This window comes from Antrostomus carolinensis, unplaced genomic scaffold (assembly GCF_000700745.2).
Source record: "Antrostomus carolinensis isolate BGI_N321 unplaced genomic scaffold, ASM70074v2 scaffold27505, whole genome shotgun sequence".
Taxonomy (NCBI): domain Eukaryota; kingdom Metazoa; phylum Chordata; class Aves; order Caprimulgiformes; family Caprimulgidae; genus Antrostomus; species Antrostomus carolinensis.
Genome location: NW_010317498.1, coordinates 17,481 through 45,344, shown reverse-complemented (window position 1 = coordinate 45,344; position 27,864 = coordinate 17,481). Strand labels below are relative to the sequence as shown.

The 27,864-nt window shown below is 41.4% G+C and overlaps 1 protein-coding gene across 1 annotated transcript in view; it reads left to right on the top strand.

The window, feature by feature from the left end:
• Positions 1 to 3,594: 3,594 nt before the first annotated feature.
• The window catches only part of TBC1D8 (TBC1 domain family member 8), a gene marked incomplete at its 5' end in the record, with an annotated part of 35,683 nt that continues 11,413 nt past the window's right edge, over positions 3,595 to 27,864 (top strand). The window contains 10 exons of the mRNA XM_029085116.1: positions 3,595 to 3,750; positions 8,126 to 8,244; positions 10,278 to 10,506; positions 14,155 to 14,395; positions 21,749 to 21,956; positions 23,136 to 23,330; positions 24,564 to 24,746; positions 25,157 to 25,307; positions 26,201 to 26,415; positions 27,284 to 27,401. Of these exons, the coding sequence (XP_028940949.1) occupies positions 3,595 to 3,750; positions 8,126 to 8,244; positions 10,278 to 10,506; positions 14,155 to 14,395; positions 21,749 to 21,956; positions 23,136 to 23,330; positions 24,564 to 24,746; positions 25,157 to 25,307; positions 26,201 to 26,415; positions 27,284 to 27,401 (1,815 nt within the window). The remainder of the gene's footprint in view (positions 3,751 to 8,125; positions 8,245 to 10,277; positions 10,507 to 14,154; positions 14,396 to 21,748; positions 21,957 to 23,135; positions 23,331 to 24,563; positions 24,747 to 25,156; positions 25,308 to 26,200; positions 26,416 to 27,283; positions 27,402 to 27,864) is intronic.

The window sequence follows — 27,864 nt, the reverse complement described above, 5'->3', positions numbered from 1 at the left end:
CTCTGGATTTTAAGGTCTTCCCAAAAATCTTTTCCCACATAGAGCCAAAAAATCCAAACCACAAAATTATGATAATTTTTGGGAAGGAAACCGGTGTAGCAGTTCTTCACTCTTTTCCCTGCGTCTGTTTCCTTTTAATTTTTGACTGTCCTGTAGGTATAAATGGTTTTACTGTTTCCTGTGATACATAAGAGGTCTGCTCCATCCTAACTGAAGGCATGCTAATGCATCAGCATGTGAACCAGAGACTCTTTATATGTAACTGTGAGCCAGAAACCCTTTTATTTTATAAACAGACCCTGTTTTATAAGAGACCCTTGCATGGAACAAGCTCTTAGGACATTTTATTAGAAAGGTGTTTGCTCACAAGCTAGGTATTTTTCAAAGTGTGTTTCAAAATCAGTGTACTGTGTAAGTTTCTTGTTTGTTCAGGGATTTTTAGGTTGTTTATTTTTCAGTGCTTCAGTGAGAAGGGTAACACAAGTGTTAGGATTCGAAAGTTACCCCAAATGAGTATGAGGCAACTCACAGTGGAAAAATTTAGCCTCTGGTTTTAGTAATTTTCATGCTACTTCAGTTTCGACTATATTTCAACTATAACAATAGGCCTGGGTGTATTTATTAGTGTTAAATCCTTTTCATGCTCCTGTGAATGCACTCTTAGTAATTCCCTCCCCCCCGCATCCCCTCCCCACCTCTGTCAATCTCTCCTTTATTTTTCGGGACTTAAACATGAACTCCACGTGCTGCTTAACCGCTGCAGAAATACAGGTGCTAAAACACGGTCATGGGGTCCTGCCAAACAAGGTTGCTGCTCTGTGTTTGCCAGGCTTGGCTTTAGTGGTCCTTGCTTTTATTCCCCCTCCCCAGACTGCTGTCCTTACGTCCCTTCTGGGGTGACCCCACAGCAAGCCCCCTGGCAGCAGAAAGGATGGGACCCCCGTCAGGGGCAGCGCTGGCTCGGGCTGATGGAGGTGTGGGGGGCAGCGCCATTGGGAAGCCCTCGCAGGGACTCCCAGCACCTGGCCGGGATGCTTGGGCTTTATTCTGGCAGGTACCCTTATGCCCAAGCTCTTTTTTTTTCTTCTCTTTGATTCTTAGTTCTGGCTCCTCTTTGTAGTCCTTAGTTAATATTTTAGCTATGGGTAGTTTCGACAATGGAGGTGTTTTTGTCTTTGCACAGTTGAAGGAGGATAATTTTTCTTTTTAGTAGTTGATAAAAGCAAAATGGAAGTGGTAAGCGGAAGTAAACAGTGAGAAGAGGAATTGGTTTTTCTGGTCAGTTATTCAGGAAGAGAAAAAGGAATGAGTTTTGCAGAGGCTAAGAAGTAAAACCAAAATTTTGCAGCTACTTCTGGGCTTTCATGTTTTGGTTTGGTTTTTTTCCTAATTTCTGAAAAGAAAGTATTTCACAAATCACATGTTCGTTAAAGCGCTCTCCTGGGATTTTGGTGGCACTTAATGTTAGTTGATTTTTTTCTATGAATTTAGTGAAATGAAAAATATATCTTTCTCCTAGATCTATCATCAGGGGAAAACATGCACAGCACTTCTTAAGTTTCTTCTTCTTTCTCTTTCTTGTAACGTCTCAAGACTTTTGAAATTTGAAAGTTAAGCCCTACTTTTGTCTCTGCATCATTTGATGCGATCTCACTGGCTTTAATCCAGCTATTTCGAAGACCACACTCTGAACTGGTGCTCTGTTTTCTGTGAGCACAGATAATTTGCTACCTTTTATACTTTTTTCTATCTTTTTCTTGCAGTTACAGGAGAGCATCTAGCATTTTTTGATATAATGCATATCTTTGGTCTCCAAATTCAGTTCTCTATTTTAAATGGAAGGGTTTAATATCTGGATATGTATTCAGCTGAAAAGCAAACTGGTGCTGAAAAATATCTCACTCTACAGTTTTCAAATATAGTGTGTCCAGCTTCTGCTTGGCTTTGAAAGCATCAACAACGGTGTGTGTGATTGCAAGGAGGAAGTACTTGATGTAATATAAATGTAAATGTTTCTTTTGGAACGTTTTTGGTGCTGTTCCATGTGAGCTTCTTACACCTCTTAGACCAGAAAGTGGTTACACTGCTGCTTTGTTGTGCTGTACTCAAATTAATTAGCCGTGGTTTGTTGTACAAGTGAGAAGGCATTTCAAATGAGGACTTTGTAGGTCTTATTTTATTGTTTCTACTAATCACTTGGGTGATTTCCACTAATCACTTGGGTGATGGACTGGAGAATGCAATTATAAAAACTGCACGTGGTGCCACTGGCTGACAAAACTTGTGGAGGCTGAAAGTAGTTCCTTTCATGTTGGGTTGATGGTGGAGGAGCAAAAATACAACAGGTTGGAAAAATTAAATGTGCAAAAGGAAAATGTAGTGTTGCAGAAAACTTCCTAGATAAGCTGGTGGCTTAAGCAAACACAGTAAACCCATTCCTTGCTGTCTGCTGTCCCTCTCTGTAGGAGGTCGTGTCTCTGCAGGACGTACAGTGAAGGGGAATTGGTTATAAAGCTACTCCAGAATTGCTGTTTGTAGGGGTCATAAACCAATTCTGAGTTACTTTAACATGCCAGCTTGCAAATCATGGCATTTGGATAACTTTTTCATGTATAGCTTGGTTCTGTCTGCTGGGGGGAGGTAATAGGAAAGGCCAGCACCTCCAGCTGGCCTCCAGACTGGAAGGTCCTTTTTGGGGGCAGCAATTGCTCCAGCTCTCCAGAAAGAGTTTGCTGGTATTTATGTCAAGTGCCAATTTTACAGCTAGAATCTGTCTTGGATATGGTGGTGTGTACACAAGATATAGGAACTGATTTTCCACTCTTCTTACAGCTGAAACTTTACTGGTAGTGAACATCATGTTCAGTTTGGAACATCTTGCTTAAAGATTAGCTGGGGAGATTCCAGTTTAAGCTCAAGAACAATGAGCTGTTTGAAAAATATGGCCCATAGGGACAAGGTGAGACCGTTGGGGTTTCTTTAGAAAAAGAGAAATTATTAAAAGTGGGCAATATGATGATACTTTTTCAGTATGTCAAGCATCAACATAAAAAATGCTTGTGGCCAATTACTCTGTGTGTTCTGGGGAGCAGGATTAGTTCCCAGCAAGAAAGTTTAAGATTGTGGTGGTTGGCTTGTTCGTTTGTTTTGTTGTTTTTTGTTTTTCTGTAAGAATCCTTAATGAAAATAATGGAAGAGGCTAGCTGGGGAAGTTCTTGTATCTTGGTTGTGGGATGTTTGGAAGAACAGGTTAGACAAATGCCACTTATGGCATAGGTGTATTTATCCCGCTTCAGAGCGGGGCTGGAACGGTAACTTCCCAAGATGCCCTCAGGTCCTTCCACTTCAATTCTGTGATTATATACATATATATGAGGCAGAACTGGAAACTCAAAGAACTCAATATGCTTTTGATCTTCTAATCTGGTTTGCCTTTCACATTTTGAGCATCTGTATATCGCAGCATGAAATAGGGGAAGAATTGTTATCGTTACATTCTGTATTTTAATTTTACAGCTTTAGATGTGAAACGACTTGCAGGCTACAGAAGTGGAAGTTGGTGCCAATTCTCTTTTCTCTCCTTTTTCTTTGCAGGTCGCTTGGTTGGTGCCCTGGACGCTGTGTTAGACTCTAACGCACGCGTTGCTCCGTTTCGAATTTTACTCCAAGTTCCAGGCTCACAGGTTTACTCTGCCATTGCATGTGGTGAGTTATTGAACGGATCAGAAGTTTACTGGGCCATAGCTATTGGTGAGTCACAGACAAAAAACCCCAAACTGCTTCTGAGCATGGTCAGTGTCTGCATGTCCAAGAAGCTCAAGGTAACCCCAACTAGTAGTTTGTGCCTGGAAAGCTATTGCCTATAGCTTGTTTAACAACCAAATTAACCTCTGGTTAAAATCCTAGATAGGAATTATGAAAAAGTGTTAACTAGGAACATTAAGTTTCTGAAGAAAGCTTGTTTAACTGAGGGTGTTTTCTGGTAATTTTCTGTCTCTTGCAAAGTAGTTCCATTCATATGCATATCTTTTCCTACAGTAGTAATAGTTCCTTACAGCAAGAAGCTACTTAGTCTAGGCTTCACCAGTCTAGTCTTTTACTTGCTTACTATGAAATGTCTTACCACACTTGGTTATAATTAAATATAACTGGAACATTTGGAAGAGGCTACATGATTTAGGAGGTAAAGTTGTCAAGGGGAATGTCTAATTGCCTGGTCTGTTGTGCACTCACTCATCACTTCTGAAGTGTTCCTGCAACCTCTGAAGGTTGAGCTCATCTTCAGGAAAATGATATCGATGTGAATTGCAGCAACCTGGCCATGGCACACTAAAGGCCATCTGAATGCGCTTGTTCCATTCATCCTGTTCTTGCTTGGCCAGGCTGCAGGGCTCTTCTCATCCCTTCTTTTCCAGTCTATAAAATCCTAGCATTGAAGTTTACAGTAGGTTTGCCTTTGGAAATGGCTCAAAGCTGTGTCAGGCGAGGTTCAGACTTGATATTAGGAAACATTTTTTTTACCAAGAGGGTGGTCAAACACTGGAACAGGCCTCCTAGAGAAGTTGTCAATGCCCCAAGCCTGTCAGTGTTTAAGAGGCATTTGGACAATGCTCTTAATAACATCTTTTAACTTTTATTCAGCCCTGAATTGCGCAGGCAGTTGGACTAGATGATCCTTGTAGGTCCCTTCCTACGGAAATCTTCTCTTCTCTTCTCTTCTCTTCTCTTCTCTTCTCTTCTCTTCTCTTCTCTTCTCTTCTCTTCTCTTCTCTTCTCTTCTCTTCTCTTCTCTTCTCATAGGGATGAAGTTTTGACATGTTGTTGATGGTGTTTGACACAGTAGTCCTTTAAACAGAAGGGACAATCTGTATATTCACCCCCTTTCTCTATACAAGCTCATTCAGCATTTTTTTTTTTTTTACCCCTCTGCGTGTTCCCTGTTAATACTGGGAATTTTTCTGTGTGCCAGATGTGTGTGAAGAAGCTTATGTAAAGTCTATTTGTGTTATTTTTGTTGTCGCTAGGTTTTATTGGTTTTGCGATTGTTCTGTGCGTTGTATCCCTTCCTCCCTCCTTTTTGTATTTAAATAATGCCATCTCATGGAGAGATTTAAGAGCTTCATGCTGTTATAGTCCTCTCATGAAGCCAGGTAGCTTTCACTGGAAAAGTAAGCTCAGTTTTGCTGTCATGGGCTTCTTGATCATTTGAATATAAGTACTATTCTTTTCTGGGGCTGATCCTTGCCTTAGCCACACTCTTATTTCCACAGGGGGGTTTTTTTGTGTTTTTTTTTTTTTTTTAATATATTAAAGGAACTACAAATCAAAAACTTGCCTGGTTGGAATGGTTAAGGATTTTGCTGAGATAAATTTATTTGATTAATGTTTTCTAGAATTCTCTTTGGCTCTTCTGAATGGATGCTCAGCCCTGGGCAAACGAGATTTATAGTAACAGTGGAAAGCAGAGGGCTCTGTTTTGTATGCTGCATGGGTAGGACATACACGGTTGCCAGAGCTGCACAGAAATGAAGAACCATGGTAGCAGAAGTTGTTTCTGAATAATCTCTCTGCTGTGAAACCCTGACGTGAGTGTCCAGGAGAGAGCTGGCACTGGCAGTAGGAGTCAGAGTAACAGCATCTCCCAGTTAGAAAGCTGGAGGACTTTCCCTGTGCAGAAGCAGCTGTCTCTGCTCGCCCAACTCTGCCCTGTCTGAGCGAGGGGCTTCGTGCAAACACGACATTAAGAGTTTTGTTACTGGATTTGGAAGGAGCAGCAAGTCAAAATCAAGGTTCCTGCTATATGGCAAGGAGAAGGAGCAGCTCCAGGAACCCCTACCAGTCTCCTGGTGTAACTTCATTAGGGATAGTCATCGTGTCGTTAGGCAGATAATTAAAATTACATTTTTTAATTGTATGTTGGCAGTCTCCTGTTCCAGGAGCTGTAGGCTTAAATGATAATATATGTGTAAAGGTCAGATCTGTGTTACAGACTTTTGCAAATCTCTGAGGGCTACTAGGAGGTCTGATCCCTGCCCAGCGCAGCTGTTCTGGCAGAGATGGTTTAGTCCAGATGGTTAATCATGTTACACCAGTACAGGAACAAAAAAAGCCTCACCCCAGCCCTAGTGCAGAGCCACTTAGGACTTTCCTTTCAGAAAGCCTGTGGGCAAAACAGAAACCCAAGTCACCGTTAAGTGAAGGAGCTTTTGGGAGAGGGAGAGCAAAAGAGTTTGGTGAGACTTGTATGTAAAGAAGAGATTATAAAGAGTGAGGCTGTGGTTAAACTAAATATATATTTGGCACAGGCATATAATGAAGGTGAGTAAAAGGTGGAATAAAATGCTACGCAGAGCATCAGCGTGGGAAGAGAAATAAGGAAGAGACTGGCAATGCTTGGGTCAAATCACAGGACAACTTTAAGCCATGAAATGGAAATTAGAATTAAAGAAGGGACCCAGAAAGCTGAGGAGTTGGCCTGACCAAATAAAAGAGGCAAAGAGATCTTTCAGTTTTGAGCAGAGTCCCTGGAGATACCTAAAGGCAGGCAGGAAAGATTGTGATAGCTCCCATGGGAGACAGCCACTGCCAGAGCCCAGGCTCAGAGCAGTCTGAGCCACGTGGGTGCTGCTGTGAAAGGCGCCTTGCTCACAGCTTATTTCACAAGAGGCAGCCCACCAGCTCGCCCATACAGTTGGCATCTTTCAGGTTCCTCAGAAATAAAAATTCTTAGAATCATAGAATCATCTTAGAATGTTCAACTCAGTATTTGCTTTGCACAGCCATTTCAGTAGAAAATGACTGTATTTGTGGTGTTCTTAGCCCTTGATATAATTTGTTTTCTTTACCTAAGGGGCTCTTCTTTACCTAAAGTGGGTATTCCTTTGTGATTTTTTTTTTTTTAAATTTAACCTTGATTAGTGATATTTATGAAGTTCCATCACAAGACCTTCCTGTCGAGGAAGTTAAAGCTTGGAAAGTTTCCCTGCCAGTTGGCATTCTGCATGGAAAACAGAGCAGAGGAAAGTGGAAAATCCTTAAATAAATTTGTCACTTTTTTGTTTTGAGGCAACGTGGTGCATCTCTAATGTACACACAAATCAAATCTGAGATAATGGGTCTTCTATTTGAGATTAATTTTATTATTATATCCATCTGTGGTTTGGTTGTCTCTTACATCCACATACTTCTCTCCTTTCTTCCACTATCAAGGTATTAGGAAAAGTAACTTTTACTGTCTTTACTCCTTTAGCTATAACGTTTAATCACTGACCAATAAGATCTGGAGGGGCCAGATTTTCCCCTGATTGCCCTGTATGTTGCCCATCTTGCTCTGACTTTTCTGTCATCGTGTGATGCAGTGACAGTTCAGTTTCAAGCAGAAACAGCCAGAGCAAATAGGTGGTGACTGAAGTGTTATTTCTGTTGCCATGAATTAGCGTGAACACGTTACATTTAAAGTGACAATAGCAAAACCCTCAAATAAATCCTTAGAGAATGAAGCCTTAAAGATTTTAAAATCTGTATTTGTCAGAGTTTTTCTGTTCACTGTGTATCTTCCCCAAAGTGTGGAAATGTGCTCTTGTAGACCTTTTAGGTGTTGCTGAGCCAAACTCTTTTATTTTTAGAGAGTTTCTCAGGTAGGATGCAGATTGTGACCATGTATATTCCTCTCAAAGGGTGTGCATGTGAGTGTGGGGTCTGTGTGTGTGCGTGTGCGTACCGAGGGAGATCAGGGACATTTGGGAAAGGGATGTAAATCAAAGGTTTCCAGCAGCTGTGTAAGGAACCTCATGTCAAAACAAGCTGTAGTCTAGCAGCTCAGGATGAAGTTTCACTGGTTTTTCTGCTTTGACCTTTAATGCAGCATTTTCTGGCTGAAAGCATTTGAGAAGATAAAACTAAAAGCACTAAAACTAATTCTCTAAAACAATGAGGTTTTTGTTTTTCTCTAACTATACTGCTACAAACGAGACCTTTTTGACCTGTTTGCTACCAAGAATTTTGAGGTTGAAAGTTCAGCTTCTCAGAATGAATTTATGAAATAGTGCATTTTATTACTTTTTTCCCTTCCTTTCAATTTTATTTTGTAGGATGAGTTTCAGTACTCTACTTTTTGCTTTTCTAGGTGCCACTGCAGAGGAGATAAACCAGCACTGGGAATGGCTGGAACAAAACTTGCTCCATACTTTGTCTGTGTTTGACAATAAGGAAGATATTGTTAATTTTGTCAAGGGGAAAGTGAAGGTAAGGAAACTGTCGTACTTTCACCCTTCCCTGCACGATTACATGTGGTTTATTAGAGATAATGTTGTGAAGTTTTTGTAATTCTTTTTTTGTTTTGTCCATCTAAATGTAATTTATTGGTTTTCTGTGTGGTACTTGCACCTGATGTGGCTGGCATCTGTGCATCTTTACTTACATTTCCTTGGGAACAGCTCAAAACTGAAGTATCTAATTTAATTTTTATCCCACCCATCCCTTTCCAGCTTCACTGTTCTTCTCTTCCCTGTGATGTGCAGCTGAGTTTTCTTCAGCATCTGCTTTCAGTTCCTCTGCCTCTCCAGAGCATGATGTTAAATACCTTCCCTTCCTGTATCTCAGCTTTTCTTCCTTACTACATTTCTCCTCTAATCTCCCAAGTTTTTCCTAGCTTTGTCCCATCAGTTTCTGTTGCCCATTTCTACCCATTTCCATACTTCTGTCCCTCTTGATGGGCTCAGAGGTGTCAGCAGGTGATAGCCACAGTGCCTGAATCTGCTGGCAGCACACCCCTGCAGACAATGACACAATCCCCACAGCACAGGGACAGGGGACAAGGCTCCTGTGCGATGTCACCTGCCTTGTAAGGGTCCAGCATGGAAACTGCCGGTGGCTTTGCAGGATGAGAGAGTTGTGGCTGGGCGCTGCAGTGGAGCTGCTGACTGGCCACAGGGTTACAGAAATGAGCATCCTTTTGGAAGGCTAAAGAATTTTAAAAGTAGGGGAATTTGGTGGCTGAAGACCAGATTTAAAATAATAGTGGCACGTGCAGTAAAACTTGGAAAGCCTGGCACCCTGAGCTCTGCTTCTGGTGAAATACACGCTCCAAGGGAAGCTTGGTGATGGCTGGTGGGGGCACAGGTCTGCTGGTGACTACCATACCTAGGGTCTTGCTCCAGGCTTTTCCTTGCTATGAGTTTTAGTGAGGTGTTCTTCCCCCCATACCCTCTTTTTTGGTCTGGAAACTTTGTAGGAACATAACGTTTTTGGTGAATTTCAGCCTTGCTGCTATGATCTCAGTGGGCTGTGAAGCTGGGGAAGAAGGAGACAGAGAGGCAAATCACTGTGCAAATCTTATTTTTTATCCTGCTTTCTTAAAAAAACCACACTTTGTCTAAGTGCAGTGAAAGGCTCAAATACAATTAATCTCTCTTGCTAACACTGTGGCAGCCTGTTACCTAGCACAGCACATATTTAAAATTCCTCAGTTTTCATGAGTTAATGTTAAGTCCAGGTTTTGGACCCTTTTGGCATATTAGGACTGCTTGGTAATTGCAAATTATGCCAGGTGCTGTAACATACAGATTCTTTGTCTGAACAGTGCAATACATACTTAACTCCTTTGTCATAATACTGCTATTAAAATTCTCAACGCTTAGTTATATTTACATAGATGTTCTTGAAACCATGTTTTTAATGGTTCCAAGCGTGTTACAAGTTACTGACACATCTCACTGCTGGTCAGTATACACAATTGTTATCCTACCTTTGCTCTGTATGCACCAAATAACAGCAATCATAAGCTGTAGTGAAAATGTAAATATATGGTTCTGCCAGACTCACTGGAAAAATTATAATTAAAAAAAGGCCCCCAGAGTCTTGATTTAGAAGCATAGAATCATAGAATGGTTTGGATTGGAAGGGAGCTTAAAGATCATCCAGTTCCAACCCCCCTGCCATCAGCAGGGACACCTTCCACTAGACCAGGTTGCTCAAAGCCTCATCCAGCCTGGCCTTGAACACTTCCAGGGAGGGGGCATCCACAGCTTCCTTGGGCAACCTGTGCCAGTGTCTGACCACCCTCACAGGGAAGAATCAAAGCATTCAAGCATTCAAAATGTATGAGAGATGCAAACGCTGCAGAAATGTCTCCATTTGTGAAAACTGCAAATCAACTGGAATTTCTTTGTAAGAAAGGGTTGCATTACTGGAGTTGGAATGGGTGGCTTGTAGCAACTTGCTTGTGTGTGAATAAAGCCGGAGCTTTATCCTGATATATTATCTCGTTACGGACTCAGGCACTGATTGCAGAGGAAACGAGCAGCAAGCTCGCTGAGCAGGAGGAAGACCCGGAGAAGTTCCGAGAAGCCCTGGTGAAATTTGAATCCAGATTTAATTTTCCTGAAGCTGAGAAGTTGATCACCTATTATTCCTGTTGCTGTTGGAAAGGAAGAGTTCCTCGGCAAGGCTGGCTTTATTTGAGCATCAATCATCTCTGTTTTTATTCCTTCTTCCTGGGCAAAGAATGTAGGTGTAAATGCATAAGAGATGTAATGCTGGGGAGAGATACTAATATAACTATTGTTAAAAGCAAGAGTAGCTAGAATTTTTATGAAAAGCCTAGTTTGCCTCTGAAGTTCAGTTTCTGAGGTATTTGTTCTTCATCTGAAAGATCCTCTTTAGTTTAGTTTTCACTTCAGCCCTTATTTTTATATTTCAGTATTAATCTGGTAATAAAAATGAGACTATAAGAGCATGTAGACACAGCTGCTATCTGGTTCTTTTTCTTGCCATGGTGAAGCAGCCTTACAATGTAACAGACCTCCTACAGATTCTTGAAATAGAGGCTTTTAGTGCTGAAAAGGGTGAGTAAGGACGGGTCCCTCCCACAGGCGGGGAAGCAGAGCGATCAGGGCAAGGGCTGGTGGAGCCAGGGATGCCAAAGTCCAGCTGCCTGCCTGGAAATAGCCCAGGAAACATAACAGGGTTGTGCCCTGGAGAACCAGGTGAAAATTCAAAATTTTAAGGGAAAAAAAACCCCAGGATTTAAGGATTTCTTTGTGTTTCAGAATAGCAGCGCAAGAAGGTCATGAGAAGTGTGTCCTGGGGCTTTTAGACCTTCTACATAGGAAGAGTCATGTGATTATGAAAAGCCTGTCAGAATAGATATCAGAAGGTAAAAATGAAGGTAATAGGTATTAGAAGGTAAAAAATAATTTAGCCATTTAAATTCTCTAGCGGTTCTCTGTTGAGTAAGATAGTTTATGAACCGTTACCATTTTAAGTCCTGTTTATCCCGCTGCAGCTTCAATGAGGACAGTAGTACAAACCTGGACTACTATAAGTACTGCAAGATTTGTCAGTTATAACCATTAGGAAAACTTTACCATTTACTGTCTGGATTTAAAATTGAGATGGCTAGTCAAATAAAACTGTAGACTTAAAAATTAAGTACAGTAAAAATAAGAAAGAGCAGTGGGTAATTTCTGAGACTTAAAACATAGAGACATGCTTAGAGTTAGAGGTCTTTTTTCCTTATATTATTTCAGGACAATTATTTTCTCATATCAGCAAAAGGTCAGCGTTAGCTTTAAAATGCTGGTAAGTTTGTTATTTGTTATAAAAATAAAAGTTGATTTTTACTGGAAAGACTAGAATGGAGTATCTTGATATATACTAGATATCAGAGTTCTTTTTTAATCTCCTTCTTTTCTGTTTAGTATCAATTAATATCCTTGTTGGTTGTTTCTTCTTGCTGTCATTGCAGGCTTTCTCTCATTAAATCTGAGCTATCCAGTCTGCCAAAGCACACAAAGCAAAAACGATACTTATAAATGACAGATAATGGGGGAAGGAGGAGGGAGAAAGAAAAATCCTTCATATTGTTCCAAAAGTTTTGTCTATGCAATGCCACAGATCGTTAAATGATACTGGAAGTACAACATCACGCTGGATTATTTAAGAAGGAATTGCTTCTCATCTCTTTATAATAATTCATTATGAAAATGCAGAAAAACCCCAAACAACTTCAAGTTTGCAGCTTTTCATTTTGACCATGGAAAATACACTTGTTCATTTGCTGTTGCAGTCAGTTGTGTTGCCTTTGTGTTCCCGTGCATTTGCATGGAAATGTGAAATAAAAACCTGAATTTTCTTTTGATTAAACAAAACTTCTCTAGCTTGGTGGGAAGTATTATATATTGAAGTGCTTCCCACTGCCCCGACTCTGACAAAGTAGATTGCTTCTGTTTAAAAATTAGTATTTTGTCACATTTATGAAATACTTGTAGTATATTGAATAATCCAGATTTACTCTAGTTCTGCTTGTTATTGTTGGAGAAGCTGATGCTGATTATATGTAGAACAAGTCACTCATTGTCTTATTTTTTCAGGTAGTAATCACAAATCTGCTTAAATCTGGTCTAGAAAATATTGCTAAGAAATCACATTTATTGCATTCTTCAATATGGCACAGGGTAAAAACCCAGTATATGAATTGCAATCAAAATAGTTCTTATATGTGTTTTAAGTCGATAAAAATCCCCCCAAATTGTAGACTGAGATGATTTTATAGGCAAAGTGTTAAGCCTTCTGCTTCTGGCAAGACTGTCCCCTTCCTCTTGTTTTATTTTATGTTGAAATGACCTGGAATGCAACATTGGAACCTGTTTTCAGCTTCTCACAAAATTAATTCACGGCTTATGCGAGCATAAACTCCATGGAACATTTTTTCCAGGACAAGTCCCCTTTTATCTAAGCCTCGAAGTATTTACAGAATTTCAGAGGCTTAGAACGTCAGATTTCTTGAAAGAACACGCCAGGGTTTCTTCACATTTTTTAATTAAACTTATGTTTTTCTAAAACTTTGAAGACTTTGTACCTTTCATCGGCAGCTTGGGCCCCTTACAGTCTGCTGTGCTGTTTCTATAACTGACACTGGAGAGCCTGTGTGGTTCTAACCTGCGTGAACAATAGCGCTATTGCTACGGCGCTCTTTAATCTTTCTTCCCTTGGCTCTGCCTGTACAGATGATTTTATGACCATTTACAACTGTTTGTGTGTGTTGACGCAGCTGTGCTTTATTTAAGTAAGGAAAAATGTAATCTGCAAATAATCTTGACAGCTGTGGTTTATGTAGTACTGAAAACTTGCTGAGGGTAGCTCCTTAGGTAATTAATGATCATGGATAAGTGTCATAGATATATATGACAATGTTTGTTATTACTGCCTTTTTATTGCTTTATTGGCATCAGGAGACCAGCTAGGGATGTTAGCAGGTGTAGTCTTGATGTTATTGGCACAGAGAATCCTGGGAAGCTTCCAACAGTTGTTAAGTTGAAATTTAATCTATTTTAAAGTCCTTTCCAGCCCGATTTCTACCCAGAGATTGGTAGGAGAGAGGCAAGTAACATCCTGCAGTGGATATATAAAATAAGCTGATTCTGTTTATCATTTGTATTTAGATGATTCAGCAGTGTTTATATGGACAACACTGTCTTACACTTTTTCTTTTCCATAAATGAATCTGACTACAGTTAATGTTTAGGGCAAGATTTGCCCGTGCACCTTTTAAGTAAGAAGTAACCAAAATGGGAAGATCCCAATGCCTAGGCAGCTTTTTTTTTTTTTTTTGAACACTCCATTTATAGTAACACTCAAACTTTATAACAATGTTCATGTGCAAAAGCTTCCTTTTGTATGGGAGTTAGCTTTATTTTAAAACTTAAAGTACTGTGCATGTAATTGGGTTTCCACCTGCCTACAGTTTTATTTCTGGTAGATTACAGAGCTTTTCCCTATTTTCTTCCTGCTCTTGAAATGAACTATTTCTTCAGGTAGTAATGAAGCAGGCTGCAGAAATGACTTGTGAAGGAGTTAGGAGCACAGCATATGGCAGGTATTCTGCAGAGATAGGACAACCCAGTCCAGCAGTTCTTAGGAAAATAGTTAAAATTTTGAGGGAGAAATTCTGAAAAAGGTAGTCCTTTGGAGTGTGGGAGAGTGAATGTAGAGTAGTAACAGGCATTTCAGCTTTTGCTTGGTCTTTGTCTGTAAAAGTGGGTCTCTCTCCTCCCCGGTTGTGTGCATTTCATTCTGAATTTGCTTATTTGCCAAATCCGAAAAATGTCAGCAGAGTTCCCAACCCACTTTTGTTTTTTTTTTCTCCAATGGCAGTGAAACTTATCATTCCTTGGGTTGAGGTCCAGAAGCTGGAAAGAACCTCCAATGTCTTCATGACTGACACGGTCCGTGTCACCACTCCAAATAAAGAGCGTGACTTCTCCACGTTCCTCAACATCGCCGAGGCTTTCAGGATCATGGAGCAGCTGGCAGATGTGACGCTCCGGAGGCTACTGGATAATGAGATCTTTGAACTGGATCCAGGGCTACAGGATCCTACTCAGATTACCAAGAGGTAAAACGCTAAATTGTTCTCCTTTGTGTGAGCAGAGGTTCAGCGGTGGCCTCCATGGTTTGCTTTGTTAGCTGGGTAAGATTTCAAAGGTTTACTTGATTGGGCAAAAAGAAGATTTTATGGTGTACTACGGTGTATCAAATAGGTGCATTTTAACTTGGGTGCAAGATACTTTTTCCACTTTATATTCTTCCCTTAAACATCACTGTGGTTTTTTGTTAGTTTGATTTAAAAGTACCATTGCAGTAGACTGGAACAAGGTATTTTCCATCTTCCTTGAAGAGTGACATTATTTTGTTTATAATTTTGGCAATGTGTAGGCTTCCCCAGTGCCATCAATTCTGTAGAATTATTGCTTTTGATCATATCTGAAACATGGAATTTCCCACTATCATGATTCTTGTAGCCAGCTTAGCAAGCAATTATAGGACTTACTTAAAAACCCACAAGCAGTTCCAACAGATTAATGTGCTATTGTCAGCTCTACCCCATGGATCCCCGAAATGCATCTCTGCATTCTTCTCCCACTACAGAAATGTATTGGGCTCTCAGGGGGAAGGTTGATAACTATTTCTGTGCCAGTAGCACAACACACAACTTTGTGTTTTATTTGCTGCTGTGGGAAAGGGGAAGGGGAACTGCCCAGAGGAATTTTAGATGGGCAGGATGGAATAGCCTAAACTGCAGTTCACCTGCAGTGTCAGGGTTAACTGTGCTGGTTTAAAATACTTCTTTTCTGAATGGGGTGTGAGTGGAGTGCTTATTGCCTCCTGAATCTCATACCTTTTCTTGCTCTTCCTCTCCCTCTGCCTGAGGTATGAAGGGAATAACCCAGATGTTGCTTCCTGGCTAAAACATAAGGAACATGTGGTATCGTTTCCCAAAAAATAAAGACAAGTCCAGTAGCCATTTTACTGTTTCTGAGGGGCATTTTTTGCAGTGGTGTTGGGTATGCATCTTGGCTAAACACTTACTTCTGCAGAGTTTCATAATGGAGTTTAAAACAACTTTCTCTGCAATTTCATACATACACACGATAAGGAAGATCACTGACACCAGGATTTTCATCAAGGGATTCATTTGAGGTACTACAGTGATGAGCAGCCACGAACAACAGCTTTGCAGGCACTTTTTTTTCATAGCTTGTGTTCCTTTAAACACAAGATCGACCATTGTTGGGCTTTGGCCCAAGAAATGTAAGATATGTACTTTGACTAACGTAGGATATAGCTTTGAGTGATAGGCTGTATCTAAGCACCCTTCCAGGCTTTGCCATTCCACCCTCCTCCTGCTTTTGGACTGAAAAGTTAAGATCCACAAAGCAAGAAAAGTCAATCCAGAGAAGATGTCACAGAAAGCTGGGGGGAGATACTTTCAGCATCTACTAATTTTTTAACTCATCATTGTCACTTCCCAAAAGTCTTTGAATCAGGGGTATTAACTCAATGGGAAACTAAAAAGAAACTAAAATTACAGTTGCAAAAAAAGGTGTAAGCTTAGTAGTATGCTGTAATAAGGAGGCTCTCGGGGAATCAACCTGTAAGTACCTACTTTTTGAAAAGCAGTATGTCTGTTAGCAACCAAACAACAGAAACCCTCCCACACATTTATTCAAACAGGTTTTTTCCTCTCCTTCCTTCCAACTTAAAAAAACCCCACCAAACTTGGGGGTGGGAGGTAGTGGGGGGGATAGGAGAAGAAAGGATACAAATATGTTTACTGGAATGTTCCTGGGCAAGATGTTTTCTAACCTGTGGTGATGTTGATGTGCTGTAACTTGAGATGGCAGAAAGGAAAACATGGAAACATGGAAAATGCCCAAATCCTATTTCCTCTGCATGAATTAGGTAGTGGTTAGATAAGTTGCTGTTTCTGGTGCCCTTTGTCACAATTCAGCAACCACTTTGATGTAACATGATTAAGCAAGACTGTAGTTTGAATAGTGGATAAACTGGTTTTTGATGCTAACATGTTTTGGGGGGAGTTGAACTTTTTTGGTGTGTGAAGTTTTTATTGCTGCTTTTTTTTCCCCCTGAAGCTATTGTAGTACTACAAGAACAACTCTTTTTCACTTGACATTTTTTCCCTAATAATTGTCTTTGTTAATTCTTGTGCATGATTTGGAAGCAAATAGTGGTGCATCAAAATGAAAGCAATAATCCACATATCATTGAAATTACTCCAGCTTTGTAAAATCAATGAAGTTGCTGTAGATTTTTTGTTTGTTTGTTAGGCTTTCTTTTGCAAGAAGGTTGTCTCAATATCTTTATTTTTAAAAAACGCATTTTTACTGTCGAGGTCTGTATATTCTACATTCTGAAAACCAGAAACCTTTGCTGCTGTTCCTGAGGCTCTTGTGTTCATCCTGCTGAGCAGAGGGGGCTCAGGACTCAGAGAGGCTGTGGGATTAGGCCCACAGTCTGTGGCACAAACTGTATCATGGCCGACATCAAACAAGTTAATATACAAGTTTCCATGCTGCTTAATGAGAGGATAAGGCTTGGAACAATGGATTACAAAGGAATTAATGGCAATTAAGTTAATTGCCATAAAAAGCAAAGTAAAGCCACGGTGTTTGATAACTACAAATGCCATCTCTTGCAGATCTGTTTATGTGCCATAAAATTTTACTGGAACATTCAGTAACTATTTTTTCTTTTTTAATAGGAAGGTTGCTAAAATCTCTGGTATAGGTTTCTGGTACTTCTTATTTCCATCTCTTTCAGGATGCAAGAATATCCAGTGCATTCCTCAGGTGTAGCGAGGAAATTGACCAGAGCGGAACGTACAATTTAAAAGCTTTTGTGCTGGTGTGAGTCAGGTTTCAAAAGTATGATACATTTCTCCAGGCTCTAACTGCCTTGATTTCTTTTCTTCATGTCTAACTGTGAATCACCAGTGAGGATGGTTTTGCTTCATATGAAGGCAAAGAAAGTTTTTAATACTGATCTAAGCTGAACGGTAACTGTTTGAAGTATCTTGAGTTGTAAATGTCGCTTGAGTCCATATTAATTCCTTCAGAGAGGGAATCCGAGAATGCCATAACCCTTGAGCAACAAGGAGGATGTGACTAGAAAGAACCTCCTTTTATTGCATCTGCCCAGCAAAAGACAAGGTTTGGATTCTCTCCATGAATCACTTGTGACAGATGATTGCCTAACCTCTTTTTAAGGATTTCCAGTGATGGAAATCTCAGGATCCATACTGATACTTCACTGTCCCATCTCTGAAAAGTCTTTCTGAAGTCTTAACTTCAATCTTTAGTGCTGCTTTTTGAGTCTGTTACTTCTTGTCCTACCCAGTACTATTGAAGAGATCAGATGTTCTCTTTCTTCAGAGCAACCATTGGTGTATCTGGAGGTTGGAATGCATCTCCTTTCTCTTTTTTTCTTGAAGCTGCACTGCCCTAGTTCAGCCAGCTTTTTCTTATTGGTCCTGATTTTAGCCCTTCTGGTTGCTCTTCTCTGGTCACTTCTCCCATGTGGCTGCAGGCAAAGGGTGGCGGGAGACAGGATTGCCCCCGACGCCTTGCCAGTGCTGACCAGGGCAGGAGCAGTGTGACCATCCCTGCAGCAACTCTGGGACTGCCGTGCTGCATCTTGGTGGCCATGCACTTCTGCAGCCCAGCACAGCGCTCCTCTTCCTCCTGTGAGCGCGAGGCTGTTGGCTCCTGTTCAACCTGTAATGCTACGTAACTCCTAGGTCTCTTCTTTTTACTGCATTTGTGCAGCTTATGATGCACAGCTGAAAATACTTCCTATGCTTTTTTCCCACACCATCCCTTTAGTGTATGAATATCAGGCTGAATCTGATCCTGTTCTGCTGATTAGCCTCTACCAGCCTGATGTCATGTGCAGATTTAATAACAACAGTCTCTTGATCCATCGTGCAGATTGCTGATGAAGATGTTGAACAGAAGCTAGTTCAGGACAGACCTGCAAGGAGGTCCTCTCAGTACAGCCTTCCAGTTTACCAAGGAGCCTTTGAGGGCTGCTTTTTGGGGTACTCTTTTTCAACTGTCTTGGTACCAGAGCTTTTTGCTTCACTGCAGTTTTATTAGTTCCCATGTGAGGAAATATCAAGACTTTCATAAAGTCTGCCTAAAATATCCATTGCATCTCCTCCAACTGCAAGTCCTGTGTTCCTGCTATTTAAGGGAATCATGTTGGGTTTACATTTGTCCTGACAAGTCCATATTGGCTTTTCTTAGTAACTTCTCCTGGCTTCCAATAAACGAGACATGTATCACTGGATGTGTTATTTCCAAAATCTGTAACTTTCTGGAGTCTGAATAGGAAGAAGAGTCTAGTAATTGATCTCTAAAAGCAAGAGATCAACTAGCCTGTTTAGATTTTAGATAGGCAGCAAGTGACTCAGCAGAGCTAAAATCTTGCCAAGTTGGCTTCTGTTAGATTTAAAGCAGAGAAAAACATTTGACAGTGAGGACGTAATTTTAAGTGTCCTGATACTTTTAGGCATTTTGTTAGTCTTGTGTGTTATTTCCTTTAATTTAAAACTCTTGGAAGGTAATGTAGGGGTCACACACAGGGAGTTATCGCAGTTCAGACTTGCCGTTCACTTTGAAGCGCTGGAGCTGGAGGCAGTCCAGGATCCCGTAACGGGCAAGTCGGGAACTGTGCTTGGAAAGAGTTGCTGAGTTTTCTGAGAAGTAGGGAACAAGGCAGTTGTATCTTCGCGCCTTTTATTCTTCTGGTGCACATGTAAACACTTGATAAGCATTATTTTTGCATAATGATAGGATTCCTTCATTTTCCTAGGTGCAGTTCAGTACACTGCATTTGCTTAAAAATCAAACCCCCATGGAAATTGTTAGCTAGAGGAGAAAATTTAGGATAGACTGGGCCGCAGGTAGGAAGGTTGTGTTTCTGTTCAGCATTGGAGGTGTTGTGAAACTCAAAATGGAAGCTGTGGGACCTGGGCCGGTCGCTGCATCTTTAACATGTTTAAGCAATTGCCGGTCTTGTTTGAGGACCTAATTTAGTTTGTGAGGTTTTTTTTAAGAGTTACAGGGTTTGGTTTTTTTTTTTTTTTAACCAGCTCTAGTTTTGTTTGGCTCTATTTATGAAAGGAAGCAATTGCTTTAAGCCCTAGAATTTGCCTGCCTAACAGGAAATATTTTCACGATGTGCCACTTTCTAATGAAACCTCTTGTTTGAGCCCACAGCAGGAGGTGCTGACAGGATTTCATCCCCGTGCTACCATTTTTCTTTCCGGGATCCCTCCCTGTTTCAGCACTTGTCCCCGGGGCAGCCCTGGCTGCGGTGTGGTCTCTGCGGTGGCACCGCATGGCCCTGTGTCGTGAGTCAGGGGGGACAGGCAGTTCAGGGATGTTGGGGTTGGCAGCCTTCCCCTGCTACAGGATGAGGAGGCTGGATGCAGTGCTTGGTGAATTTACTTAGTTTCAGATACAGGAAATGTCATTCTTGAGCTTAAAAACCTGTGGCTTCTTGCCTGAAAGGCCCCACACCTGGAGCCTGCAGCCCCAAGAGACGCAGCAAAATCCCGAAAACTCAGAAACTGCAGATTTTGGAGCATTAGAAACAGTAATCTCTTAAATAACAGACAAGCTCTGCCTCAACAGAGGTCTCACTCTTCTCTATAATGCCTCTTTTCACATAAAGGTGTAGGAATTTTCACAACCGAGTAGACCCAGGGAGGGTCTTACCTTCTCAGCACAATAGCAGGAGAGCACAGCACTACCCAGACCTGACTGCAGATGCTATCAGCAGCGTTCATCTGTGCTGTGCAGAAATGGAAAATATTTTAGTGGTGAGTTAACTAGGAGGCATATCCTGATCCAGCTTTGTCACAATAGCAGATCGCTGTGGGCACTTATCAGAGTTGCTCTCACTGTGGAATTTTAACTCTGGAGCAAACTTTTTGTCTTCCTTCACAAAGAGGATTTCTCTTTGTTCTTTGTGAAAAAACAGGAGACCATTTGTCTGTTTTCCTTATAATCTTATTAAGGAAGATAATGCTTGAGAAGGAAACAGCAGCTGAACACTGGTCGAGCACATTCTGTCTTTTCTGTTGGTTGCAAATACAGATCCACCCTTCTCAGGTCTAGGTTTGTTCTCAGTTGTCTTCCTCCCTGTTTCACATGGCTTTAGTTTTCTCTGCAGATTAAACTGAAATAAAAAACCCCACACAATTGATTTACCTACTGAAGCAGAGGCTTCATCTGTCTCAGCTTATTTTTAAACATCAGGTCTGGGGTAGGGGGAAGGTGTCTGCAGAAGAAGAGGGTGAAGGACGGAGCAGAGAGCAGACTTACAGCACCAAGGTGCCACTCCCTGTTATGTTTCAGCCCACGCTTTAAATTCTTTCAGTGGAACAAAATCAAGCTTTTTTTTTTTTCCCCTCTAAGGTGAATCATATTTGGAAAAATTTACTTGTAGTAAAGAAAATTATAGAATTTAAGCCCCAATGTTTCTGGAGCTGCTGTTGGTAAGCTAATAGCCATGGCCTGTTTATAATGTAATTGCATAGCACTCTAAATGACTGTAGACTTCTTCATTAAAAAAGGAGAAAAAAAAATCCTCAAAGCCAAGTCTGTGTAACTGTAACTCAGTATTGAAAGATTCATATATTTAAACTTTTTCTGTCCACATAAACATGGATGAGTGACTGGAAGAAAGCCAAGTCCAAACTAAATGTAGCTGTTGCTGTTATTCTCAACTGAGTCTGTAAGTGACCTGAAACTGTTCTGCATTTTGCAACTGTTCTGAGGGCTCTCGTAGGCTGATACCTCTGCAAGTCAAGGATGTGATGATGTAAATGCCACCGTCATTAACTCTTCTATTACTGACCACTTATTATTATTCATTGAGCAAATGCATTACTTTTGGTTGCAGGTGCAAATCCCTGGGGTGATGTTGGTAATGCTACTGGGAAAGGGAACAAGGAACATAAAGCTGATCTCTGTTGCTCAACATGTGTTCATCAGATGAAAGATTTGGTTATCTCCTGGGCACTGAAACCTGTAACTTTTCGAGGCTGGAAAGCAGTACAGCAGCCACAGAAAATGCCTGGTTAAATAATAATTAGAAAAACCCCAGCAAACCAGCTGATTTAAGTTAGTGTTCCTTTCCTAGTGACTACAGTAGTTGCTTTTGATCTTATTGTTAAACAAGCAAGCGTTGATAATGGTTCTTTTTTGTATTTCAAGCTTTGCCTTTTATCAGTCTCTTCACATAGATAGTGAAGATGGCTGTGCATGGTGCTTTTATTCTGTATCCCTCACTCTTGGTGAAGCTAACAAGAAAACCAACCTTGTGCTGGATGTCTTGGCTTTTGGGGTCTTGTGATTTGCTCTTACTGCTTTCTCTTAAGGGATCTTGAAGCCAGAGCACAGAATGAATTCTTTCGGGCCTTCTTCAGATTGCCCAGGAAGGAGAAGCTGCATGAAGTTGTAGACTGTTCTCTCTGGACACCGTTTAGTCGCTGTCACACAGCGGGAAGGATGTATACTTCAGACAGTTATATCTGTTTTGCCAGCAAAGAAAATGGCTGCTGCAATGTTATCATCCCACTTAGAGAGGTAGAGTTGTTTGTTTCATTTCGGGTTTCTATCTGCCTTTTTCTACTGTAAGCATCCACTGTCATTTGACTCTATCAGCAAACTGTTTGATGAAAAAGGGTAGGATGTTTGCGTGTATTGTGCCTACGGGATTGTTGTAAAGCTTGTTCTGGGGCTCATTAGGACATGAGTTCCTAAAAATCTGGGTGATTCAATGTGACCCTCAAAGTGAAGTATGGAATGCAGCGGGACTGATCACTGCAAAACCAGAGTCTGATCGGTCCGAGCCTTGGACAGTGCTCCCCTCCCAGTTCCACAAATGCATATGTCCAGCTTTATGTTGATGTAGACTTCAGCTTGGACCCATTCTAGCAATATAAAAGCATCCTTGCTGGGGATGAGCACTTAGAAGTGTTGAAGCAGTCCCTGCATAGACAAACTCTAGCAGACCTGTAGGACAGAGAAAAAGGGGATGTTCTGGAGGCAGTGATGAGCTGCCACATTTCCATGAAATCAGAGACTTATTTAAATGGAACAGAGGATGCATGGGAAGGTGGTGGGAGTAGAAGAGGAGAAGGAAGCTGTCAGCAAACATCTGCCTGATCTGCTGTGTATACAAGGCTGTTATGATCTTTTAATTAAAGCTTTCCTTTCATCCTTGACTAATAACAGAGTAACATCAAAATATCCTAACTGTAGCAACTTATCTTCTACTGTTACAGAAACAGAAAATAGTAAGAGAACAGTGTGATATACTTAATCACAAACAACAAAACAACTGTTTTCCCCTATCCTCAGGACTGTGAATTTCCTCCTCCATCCCCCAGAATTAGATCAAGTTGATAATTTTCTAAATCTTGTTTTTATCATCAATTCCATTTCTTATCTTTTACCTCAGTCCACTCTCCAGTAGTGGATGTCAAAGTAATTTAAAAAAACAAAACAACCACCCCCCAAAAAAAACCCCAACAACAAAAAGGCAGGTGGGATACTTTTTGGTGCCTGCTGTGAGCTTCTGAAGAGACCATAGACTTCAGGTGGTAGGATGTGTCTGATCGAGGACAACCGATATGAATAACCGTATTTAAAGCATGTGTGTAAATGAATGCTGGTTTTGTGCGTTGTGGTACACATAGAATATTTGAAGGTGTTTCTGTGTCTGTAGTGCCTAATTTGTTTTCTGTAATGTTTCTGGAAAAGGTAATCAGTATAGAGAAGATGGAGGACACAAGCCTTCTCCCTAATCCCATCATTGTTAGCATAAGGAGCAAGATGGCCTTTCAGTTCATTGAGCTGAAGGACCGGGATACTTTGGTGGAGAACCTGCTCCAGAGGCTAAAAGAAGTGAACTCCAGCAACCCAGTGCACTGTAACAACTTGCAAAATAAGAACCAGGTACTGAACTTCTGGGGTTTTTTTGGAATATGAATTCAGTGTGTTTATCCATTGGTCCATTTTCCTGCCTTCCTCAGGGGGTTCGTCTTGGGCCATTGCTGTCTGATGCCTTCTTTAATGACCTGACTGGTGGGATGGAGCACACTTGCAGCATGGTTGTGGTTGAGAGCAGTGAATATGCTGGAGGACAGGGCTGCCCCCCACAAAGACCTTAATGATCTGGAGAATTGGGCCGATGGAGACCTCATGAAGTTCAACAAAAGCAAATGTGAAGTCTGGCAGAGGAACCCCATGCAACAAGAGGGACTGAGTGTTGGCTGGCTAGAGAGCAGCCATGTGGAAAAGGCAAGGGACTCACGGTGGACAACAGGTTGAGCTTGCAAGTCAGCAGTGTGCTCTTACAGTGAAGAGGGCTAACAGCATATGGGGTTGTAGTAGCAGGAGTGTAACCAGCAGGTCAAGGGATGTTACTGTTCCCTTTTATTCAGCATTTTTGAGGGTGCTCAGGAGCACTGTGTCCAGTTTTGACTCTACCCTATCACACAAGAAAAGCATTGACAAATTGGAATAAGTTTAGGGGATGGCCACAAGATGGTCAGGGGCTGGAGCACATGCTTTATGAGGAGAGGCTGAGGGAGCAGGGCTTGTTCAGCCTGTCTTCCACTAGCTTATGGGGAGTTACAGAGAAGATGGAGCCAGACTGTTGTTGGAGGTGCCAGCTAAAAGACGAGCGGCAACAGTCACAAGTTGCAGCAAGGGAAATCTGCTTAGGTAAAAAGAGAAAGATCTCCCTGCAAGGAGGGCAGAGCTGGCCCAGGCTGCCCAGAGAAGCTGTGGACTCCCCTTCCTTGGAGCTACTCAGCTCCACTGGACACAGTCCCCTGGTCTGAGGGGCCTTGCTTTGAGCAAGGGATTGAAAAAGATGGTCCCTTCCAACCTCAGTTGTTCTCTGATTCTCTGTTTTTCAAATCCTAACCAAAGTAGAAGATTGTTTGGTACCTTGTCATCAAGGACACTCAGAGTTTACTAACAACTTCTGTTTTACATTAACAACCCCATTTTCTGACCTACAAATGAATTGTAATTTGAATAAAGTCTTGAGTAAGGCCTTTTCTGCTGGAAGGGGTGAAACATTTTGATGCAGAAGGCAAAGGCTAACTGTGTCTTGAAGACAGCTGAGGACACAGTTCTTAGCGTCTTCTTGGTTGTTACCGCTTTGATTCTGCGTTGCAGAACAGTCCTGCCTTTGGATCCACGTGTGTGCTCAGGGACGGTGAGCCTGCACATCTGGGAACAGAGGCTTCACAAGGCAAGGAGAGGAGCGCATGCGGAAAGGAGAGCAGTTATTTGCTCAACGCAGAAGCACTGAGGTCAGACTTTCATCACTCAGGAATGGCAGGCCTTGATTTTGGAAAGGTATGTACAATTTGGGGGAAGTTGTAAGAGGGTTTGGTTTTTTTTTTAAAAAAAAAGCTGATGTGACATTCAAACAGATACTCATTTTTAGTAAAATGAACTCTGTATTGACTGGAGGAGGTAGATATGGGATAACAACTTTTCTATTTGCTTGGAGTTTCCACCCCTTGCTTCCCCCCCCCCATTTCTTTCTGGTGAATATTTGTAATTTTTCTCCCTTTGTGATCAGTTCTGCTCTTCCCCTGTGTGGTGAATTCCATCTGCAAAATGGGGAAAGTTGTAGTCCTTAGAACAGACTTCCATTGGTAATGGAGAATTTCTGCAGAATTTCTAATGTGTGAAATGTTTCTGTTTACCAGTTCTCACATGCAGACAATTTCTTCTTTTAAAAGATACCTTCTTGTTCCCAGTCTAGGGAGCAAATCAAAGAGAGTCTGTGGGATGACCATTTTGTAGAATACGGCAGAACCGTGTGCATGTTTCGCACAGAGAAGATCAGAAAACTTGTTGCAATGGGAATCCCTGAATCCTTAAGAGGCAAACTCTGGCTGCTCTTCTCAGGTGGGCATGTTTGCAGCATCATCTCATTCTGACCACAGCAAAACATTTAGGCAAGAAATCTCCCAAGGGCAATTATAAATGTCATTTACATGGAGCTTATGATAGTGCTTACAGAAGAGAGATGATCATCTACTGAACTGATAAGCGCAAGGAAGTACATAGGCAGATCTGTAAAAAATTTATCTCTGGATGATATGACGTGATGTGCAGAAGGGTTGAAATAACATCTGCTTCATCTGTGTAATTTAAAATTAACGTCATGTTTTCATAAAATACTGTTCGTCTTCAAGCAACAATTAGATTGTAACATAAATATTGATTTTAAACTAGACAAATCAAATTATTGCAAAATAATGACATCTTAAAGTCAGCAGTCCTGCTCCTGCTTCTTGTTGAATGTTGGCAGGAGTAATAGAAACTGGAGATGGAAAAAATGACTCGTTTCATCCTCAGATCTGTCAGAGCCAGAATATGAATATGTGCCTACAATATGATCTCAAGTTTAGTCCTTAATCCAGTGTACAGCACGTTCAGATATTTGTAGAAAGTATTCCTTCATGTGAAGTTTTGCCTTCTTGGAGGGTGTGAACATCACTGAGTACATTTCTCCCAGGAATTCTTTCTGCTGGGGAAGTTGTCTGCTCCATGTCAGTGTGAAGGTATTTTGAATGAAGGTGCATCATACAAGCTTTGCTAACATTGATTTTGTTTTCAGGACACATATTCTGCTAGGACTTTTATTTCTTTCAGGTCTGGAGATTTCACTAAATTCACAAACCCTGGGGAAAACCATCTTGCTTACATCCTTTCCAGCAGTTATACCCACAACACTAAGTTTAGCGTCGTCCTAATCCACTTGCGTCCTCCTCTTTCTCTCTCCCTGCTGCCGTCAGACGCCGTGACGGATCTGGACGCGCATCCTGGTTACTACGTCCATCTGGTGGAGGCGTCCATGGGCAAGTGCTGTATGGCGACGGAGGAGATCGAGCGTGACCTCCACCGCTCGCTGCCCGAGCACCCCGCCTTCCAGAGCGAGACGGGGATCGCCGCCCTGCGAAGGGTGCTCACGGCGTACGCGCACAGGAACCCCAAAATAGGATACTGCCAGGTGAAAAACCCCCAGCGGGGTAACGCTCGCTGCTTTTTTTCCTCTTTCCACTCTCCCAGTTTTATCATTCTCTTGGGAGTATTTTCAGTGGTAGCTTTGATAAATAATGACTTTTTAGTTACAAAAAATACATAATTTTAGATGTTGTATGTGATTTACTCTGGAAAACAAGTGCACAGGCTGTCACTCGAGCTTAACAAAAGTCTTCACTCAACATTTTGCAAACAGCAATTGGGGTTAAAGGGGGGGAAAAAGATGTTTCTGACGCTTCTGTTTGTTCAAAAGTGTGTTTCTTACCCAATACTTGTAGACAGTGCAAAGTAAACTGGCCTGCACAGATCAGCTTCACGTAGAGCACTGGGAAAGAGGTTTAATGAACTGAAGTTCTGCTCCTTTCTTCCAAAATTGATGACAAATCATGAGGCACTTTACCCAGCTCGTCAGCTAAAATAGTAATTTTGCCTTCTGTGCATCTCTCTGAATTCTGATTAACATCAGACCAGTTACAGATCCCTTATCTTCTTTCAAAACACAAATACAGGGAGAGGGGAGAAAGCGGCCCCAAAATATCTTGCTCTGTCAGTTACCTACTTTGTACCTGGGCAAATCCAGTACTGTGCTTTTTTCCATTGTTTCCTAGTGCTCTCAGGAAAAACAGTATACGTAAGCTTGAAAAACTTGTTATGCCTCTGGGTTGCAGTTGTGTATTCACTGTCTGTTACCTTTCTCATGCTGTTTTTTTTTTTGTAGTTGTTTACATCATGTTAGGCTACTTTGCTTTCTTTAAACATAGCCACAATTTAAGCTTTTGCCAGCAGTGGGATTTGTTGTCACTAACAAATGCCATTTTCTTCTTTGCCCTTGCTAGTCTATGAATATTTTGACCTCCGTGTTGCTGTTGTACGCCAAAGAAGAAGAAGCCTTTTGGCTGCTGGTTGCTGTGTGTGAGCGAATGCTGCCGGATTACTTCAACCACAGAGTGATAGGTGAGCTCCTGTGTCTCCTTTTGCTAACTAGGAAGGGGCAGCTGAATGGCACTGGGGTGAGTAAAATGCTCAAGGTCTTCTGAGGTCCAGACCCCACAGGTGAGGTGGTCCATCAGCTTGTGCAGTATGCTGGGACAGCAGTGGTGGCTGCTCAGGTTCCAGCTAGGGTTGGTTTTGGTTTGAAGGGTTTGAGTGCAAGAACTATAAATATAAGCTCAGCTTTTACGTTTAGTTGGGTTTTTTTTTTTTCTTTTCCTGTTGGTCAGAAGGCTTTTACCTGCAGGGTAAAAATAGAAGAGCTTACGTGTCTTGGTTAGGAGTGTTCAGTATTAGAGACTTGAGCCGTTTAAGATGGACCTAGGAAAGATGTGCTAGGGTAGCTATTTCTAATCTGACCTGTCTGCATTGCCTGGCTGCTGGAGTAATACAGGCTTGCATCTAAACCGTCCCTTTGTAATAAAAG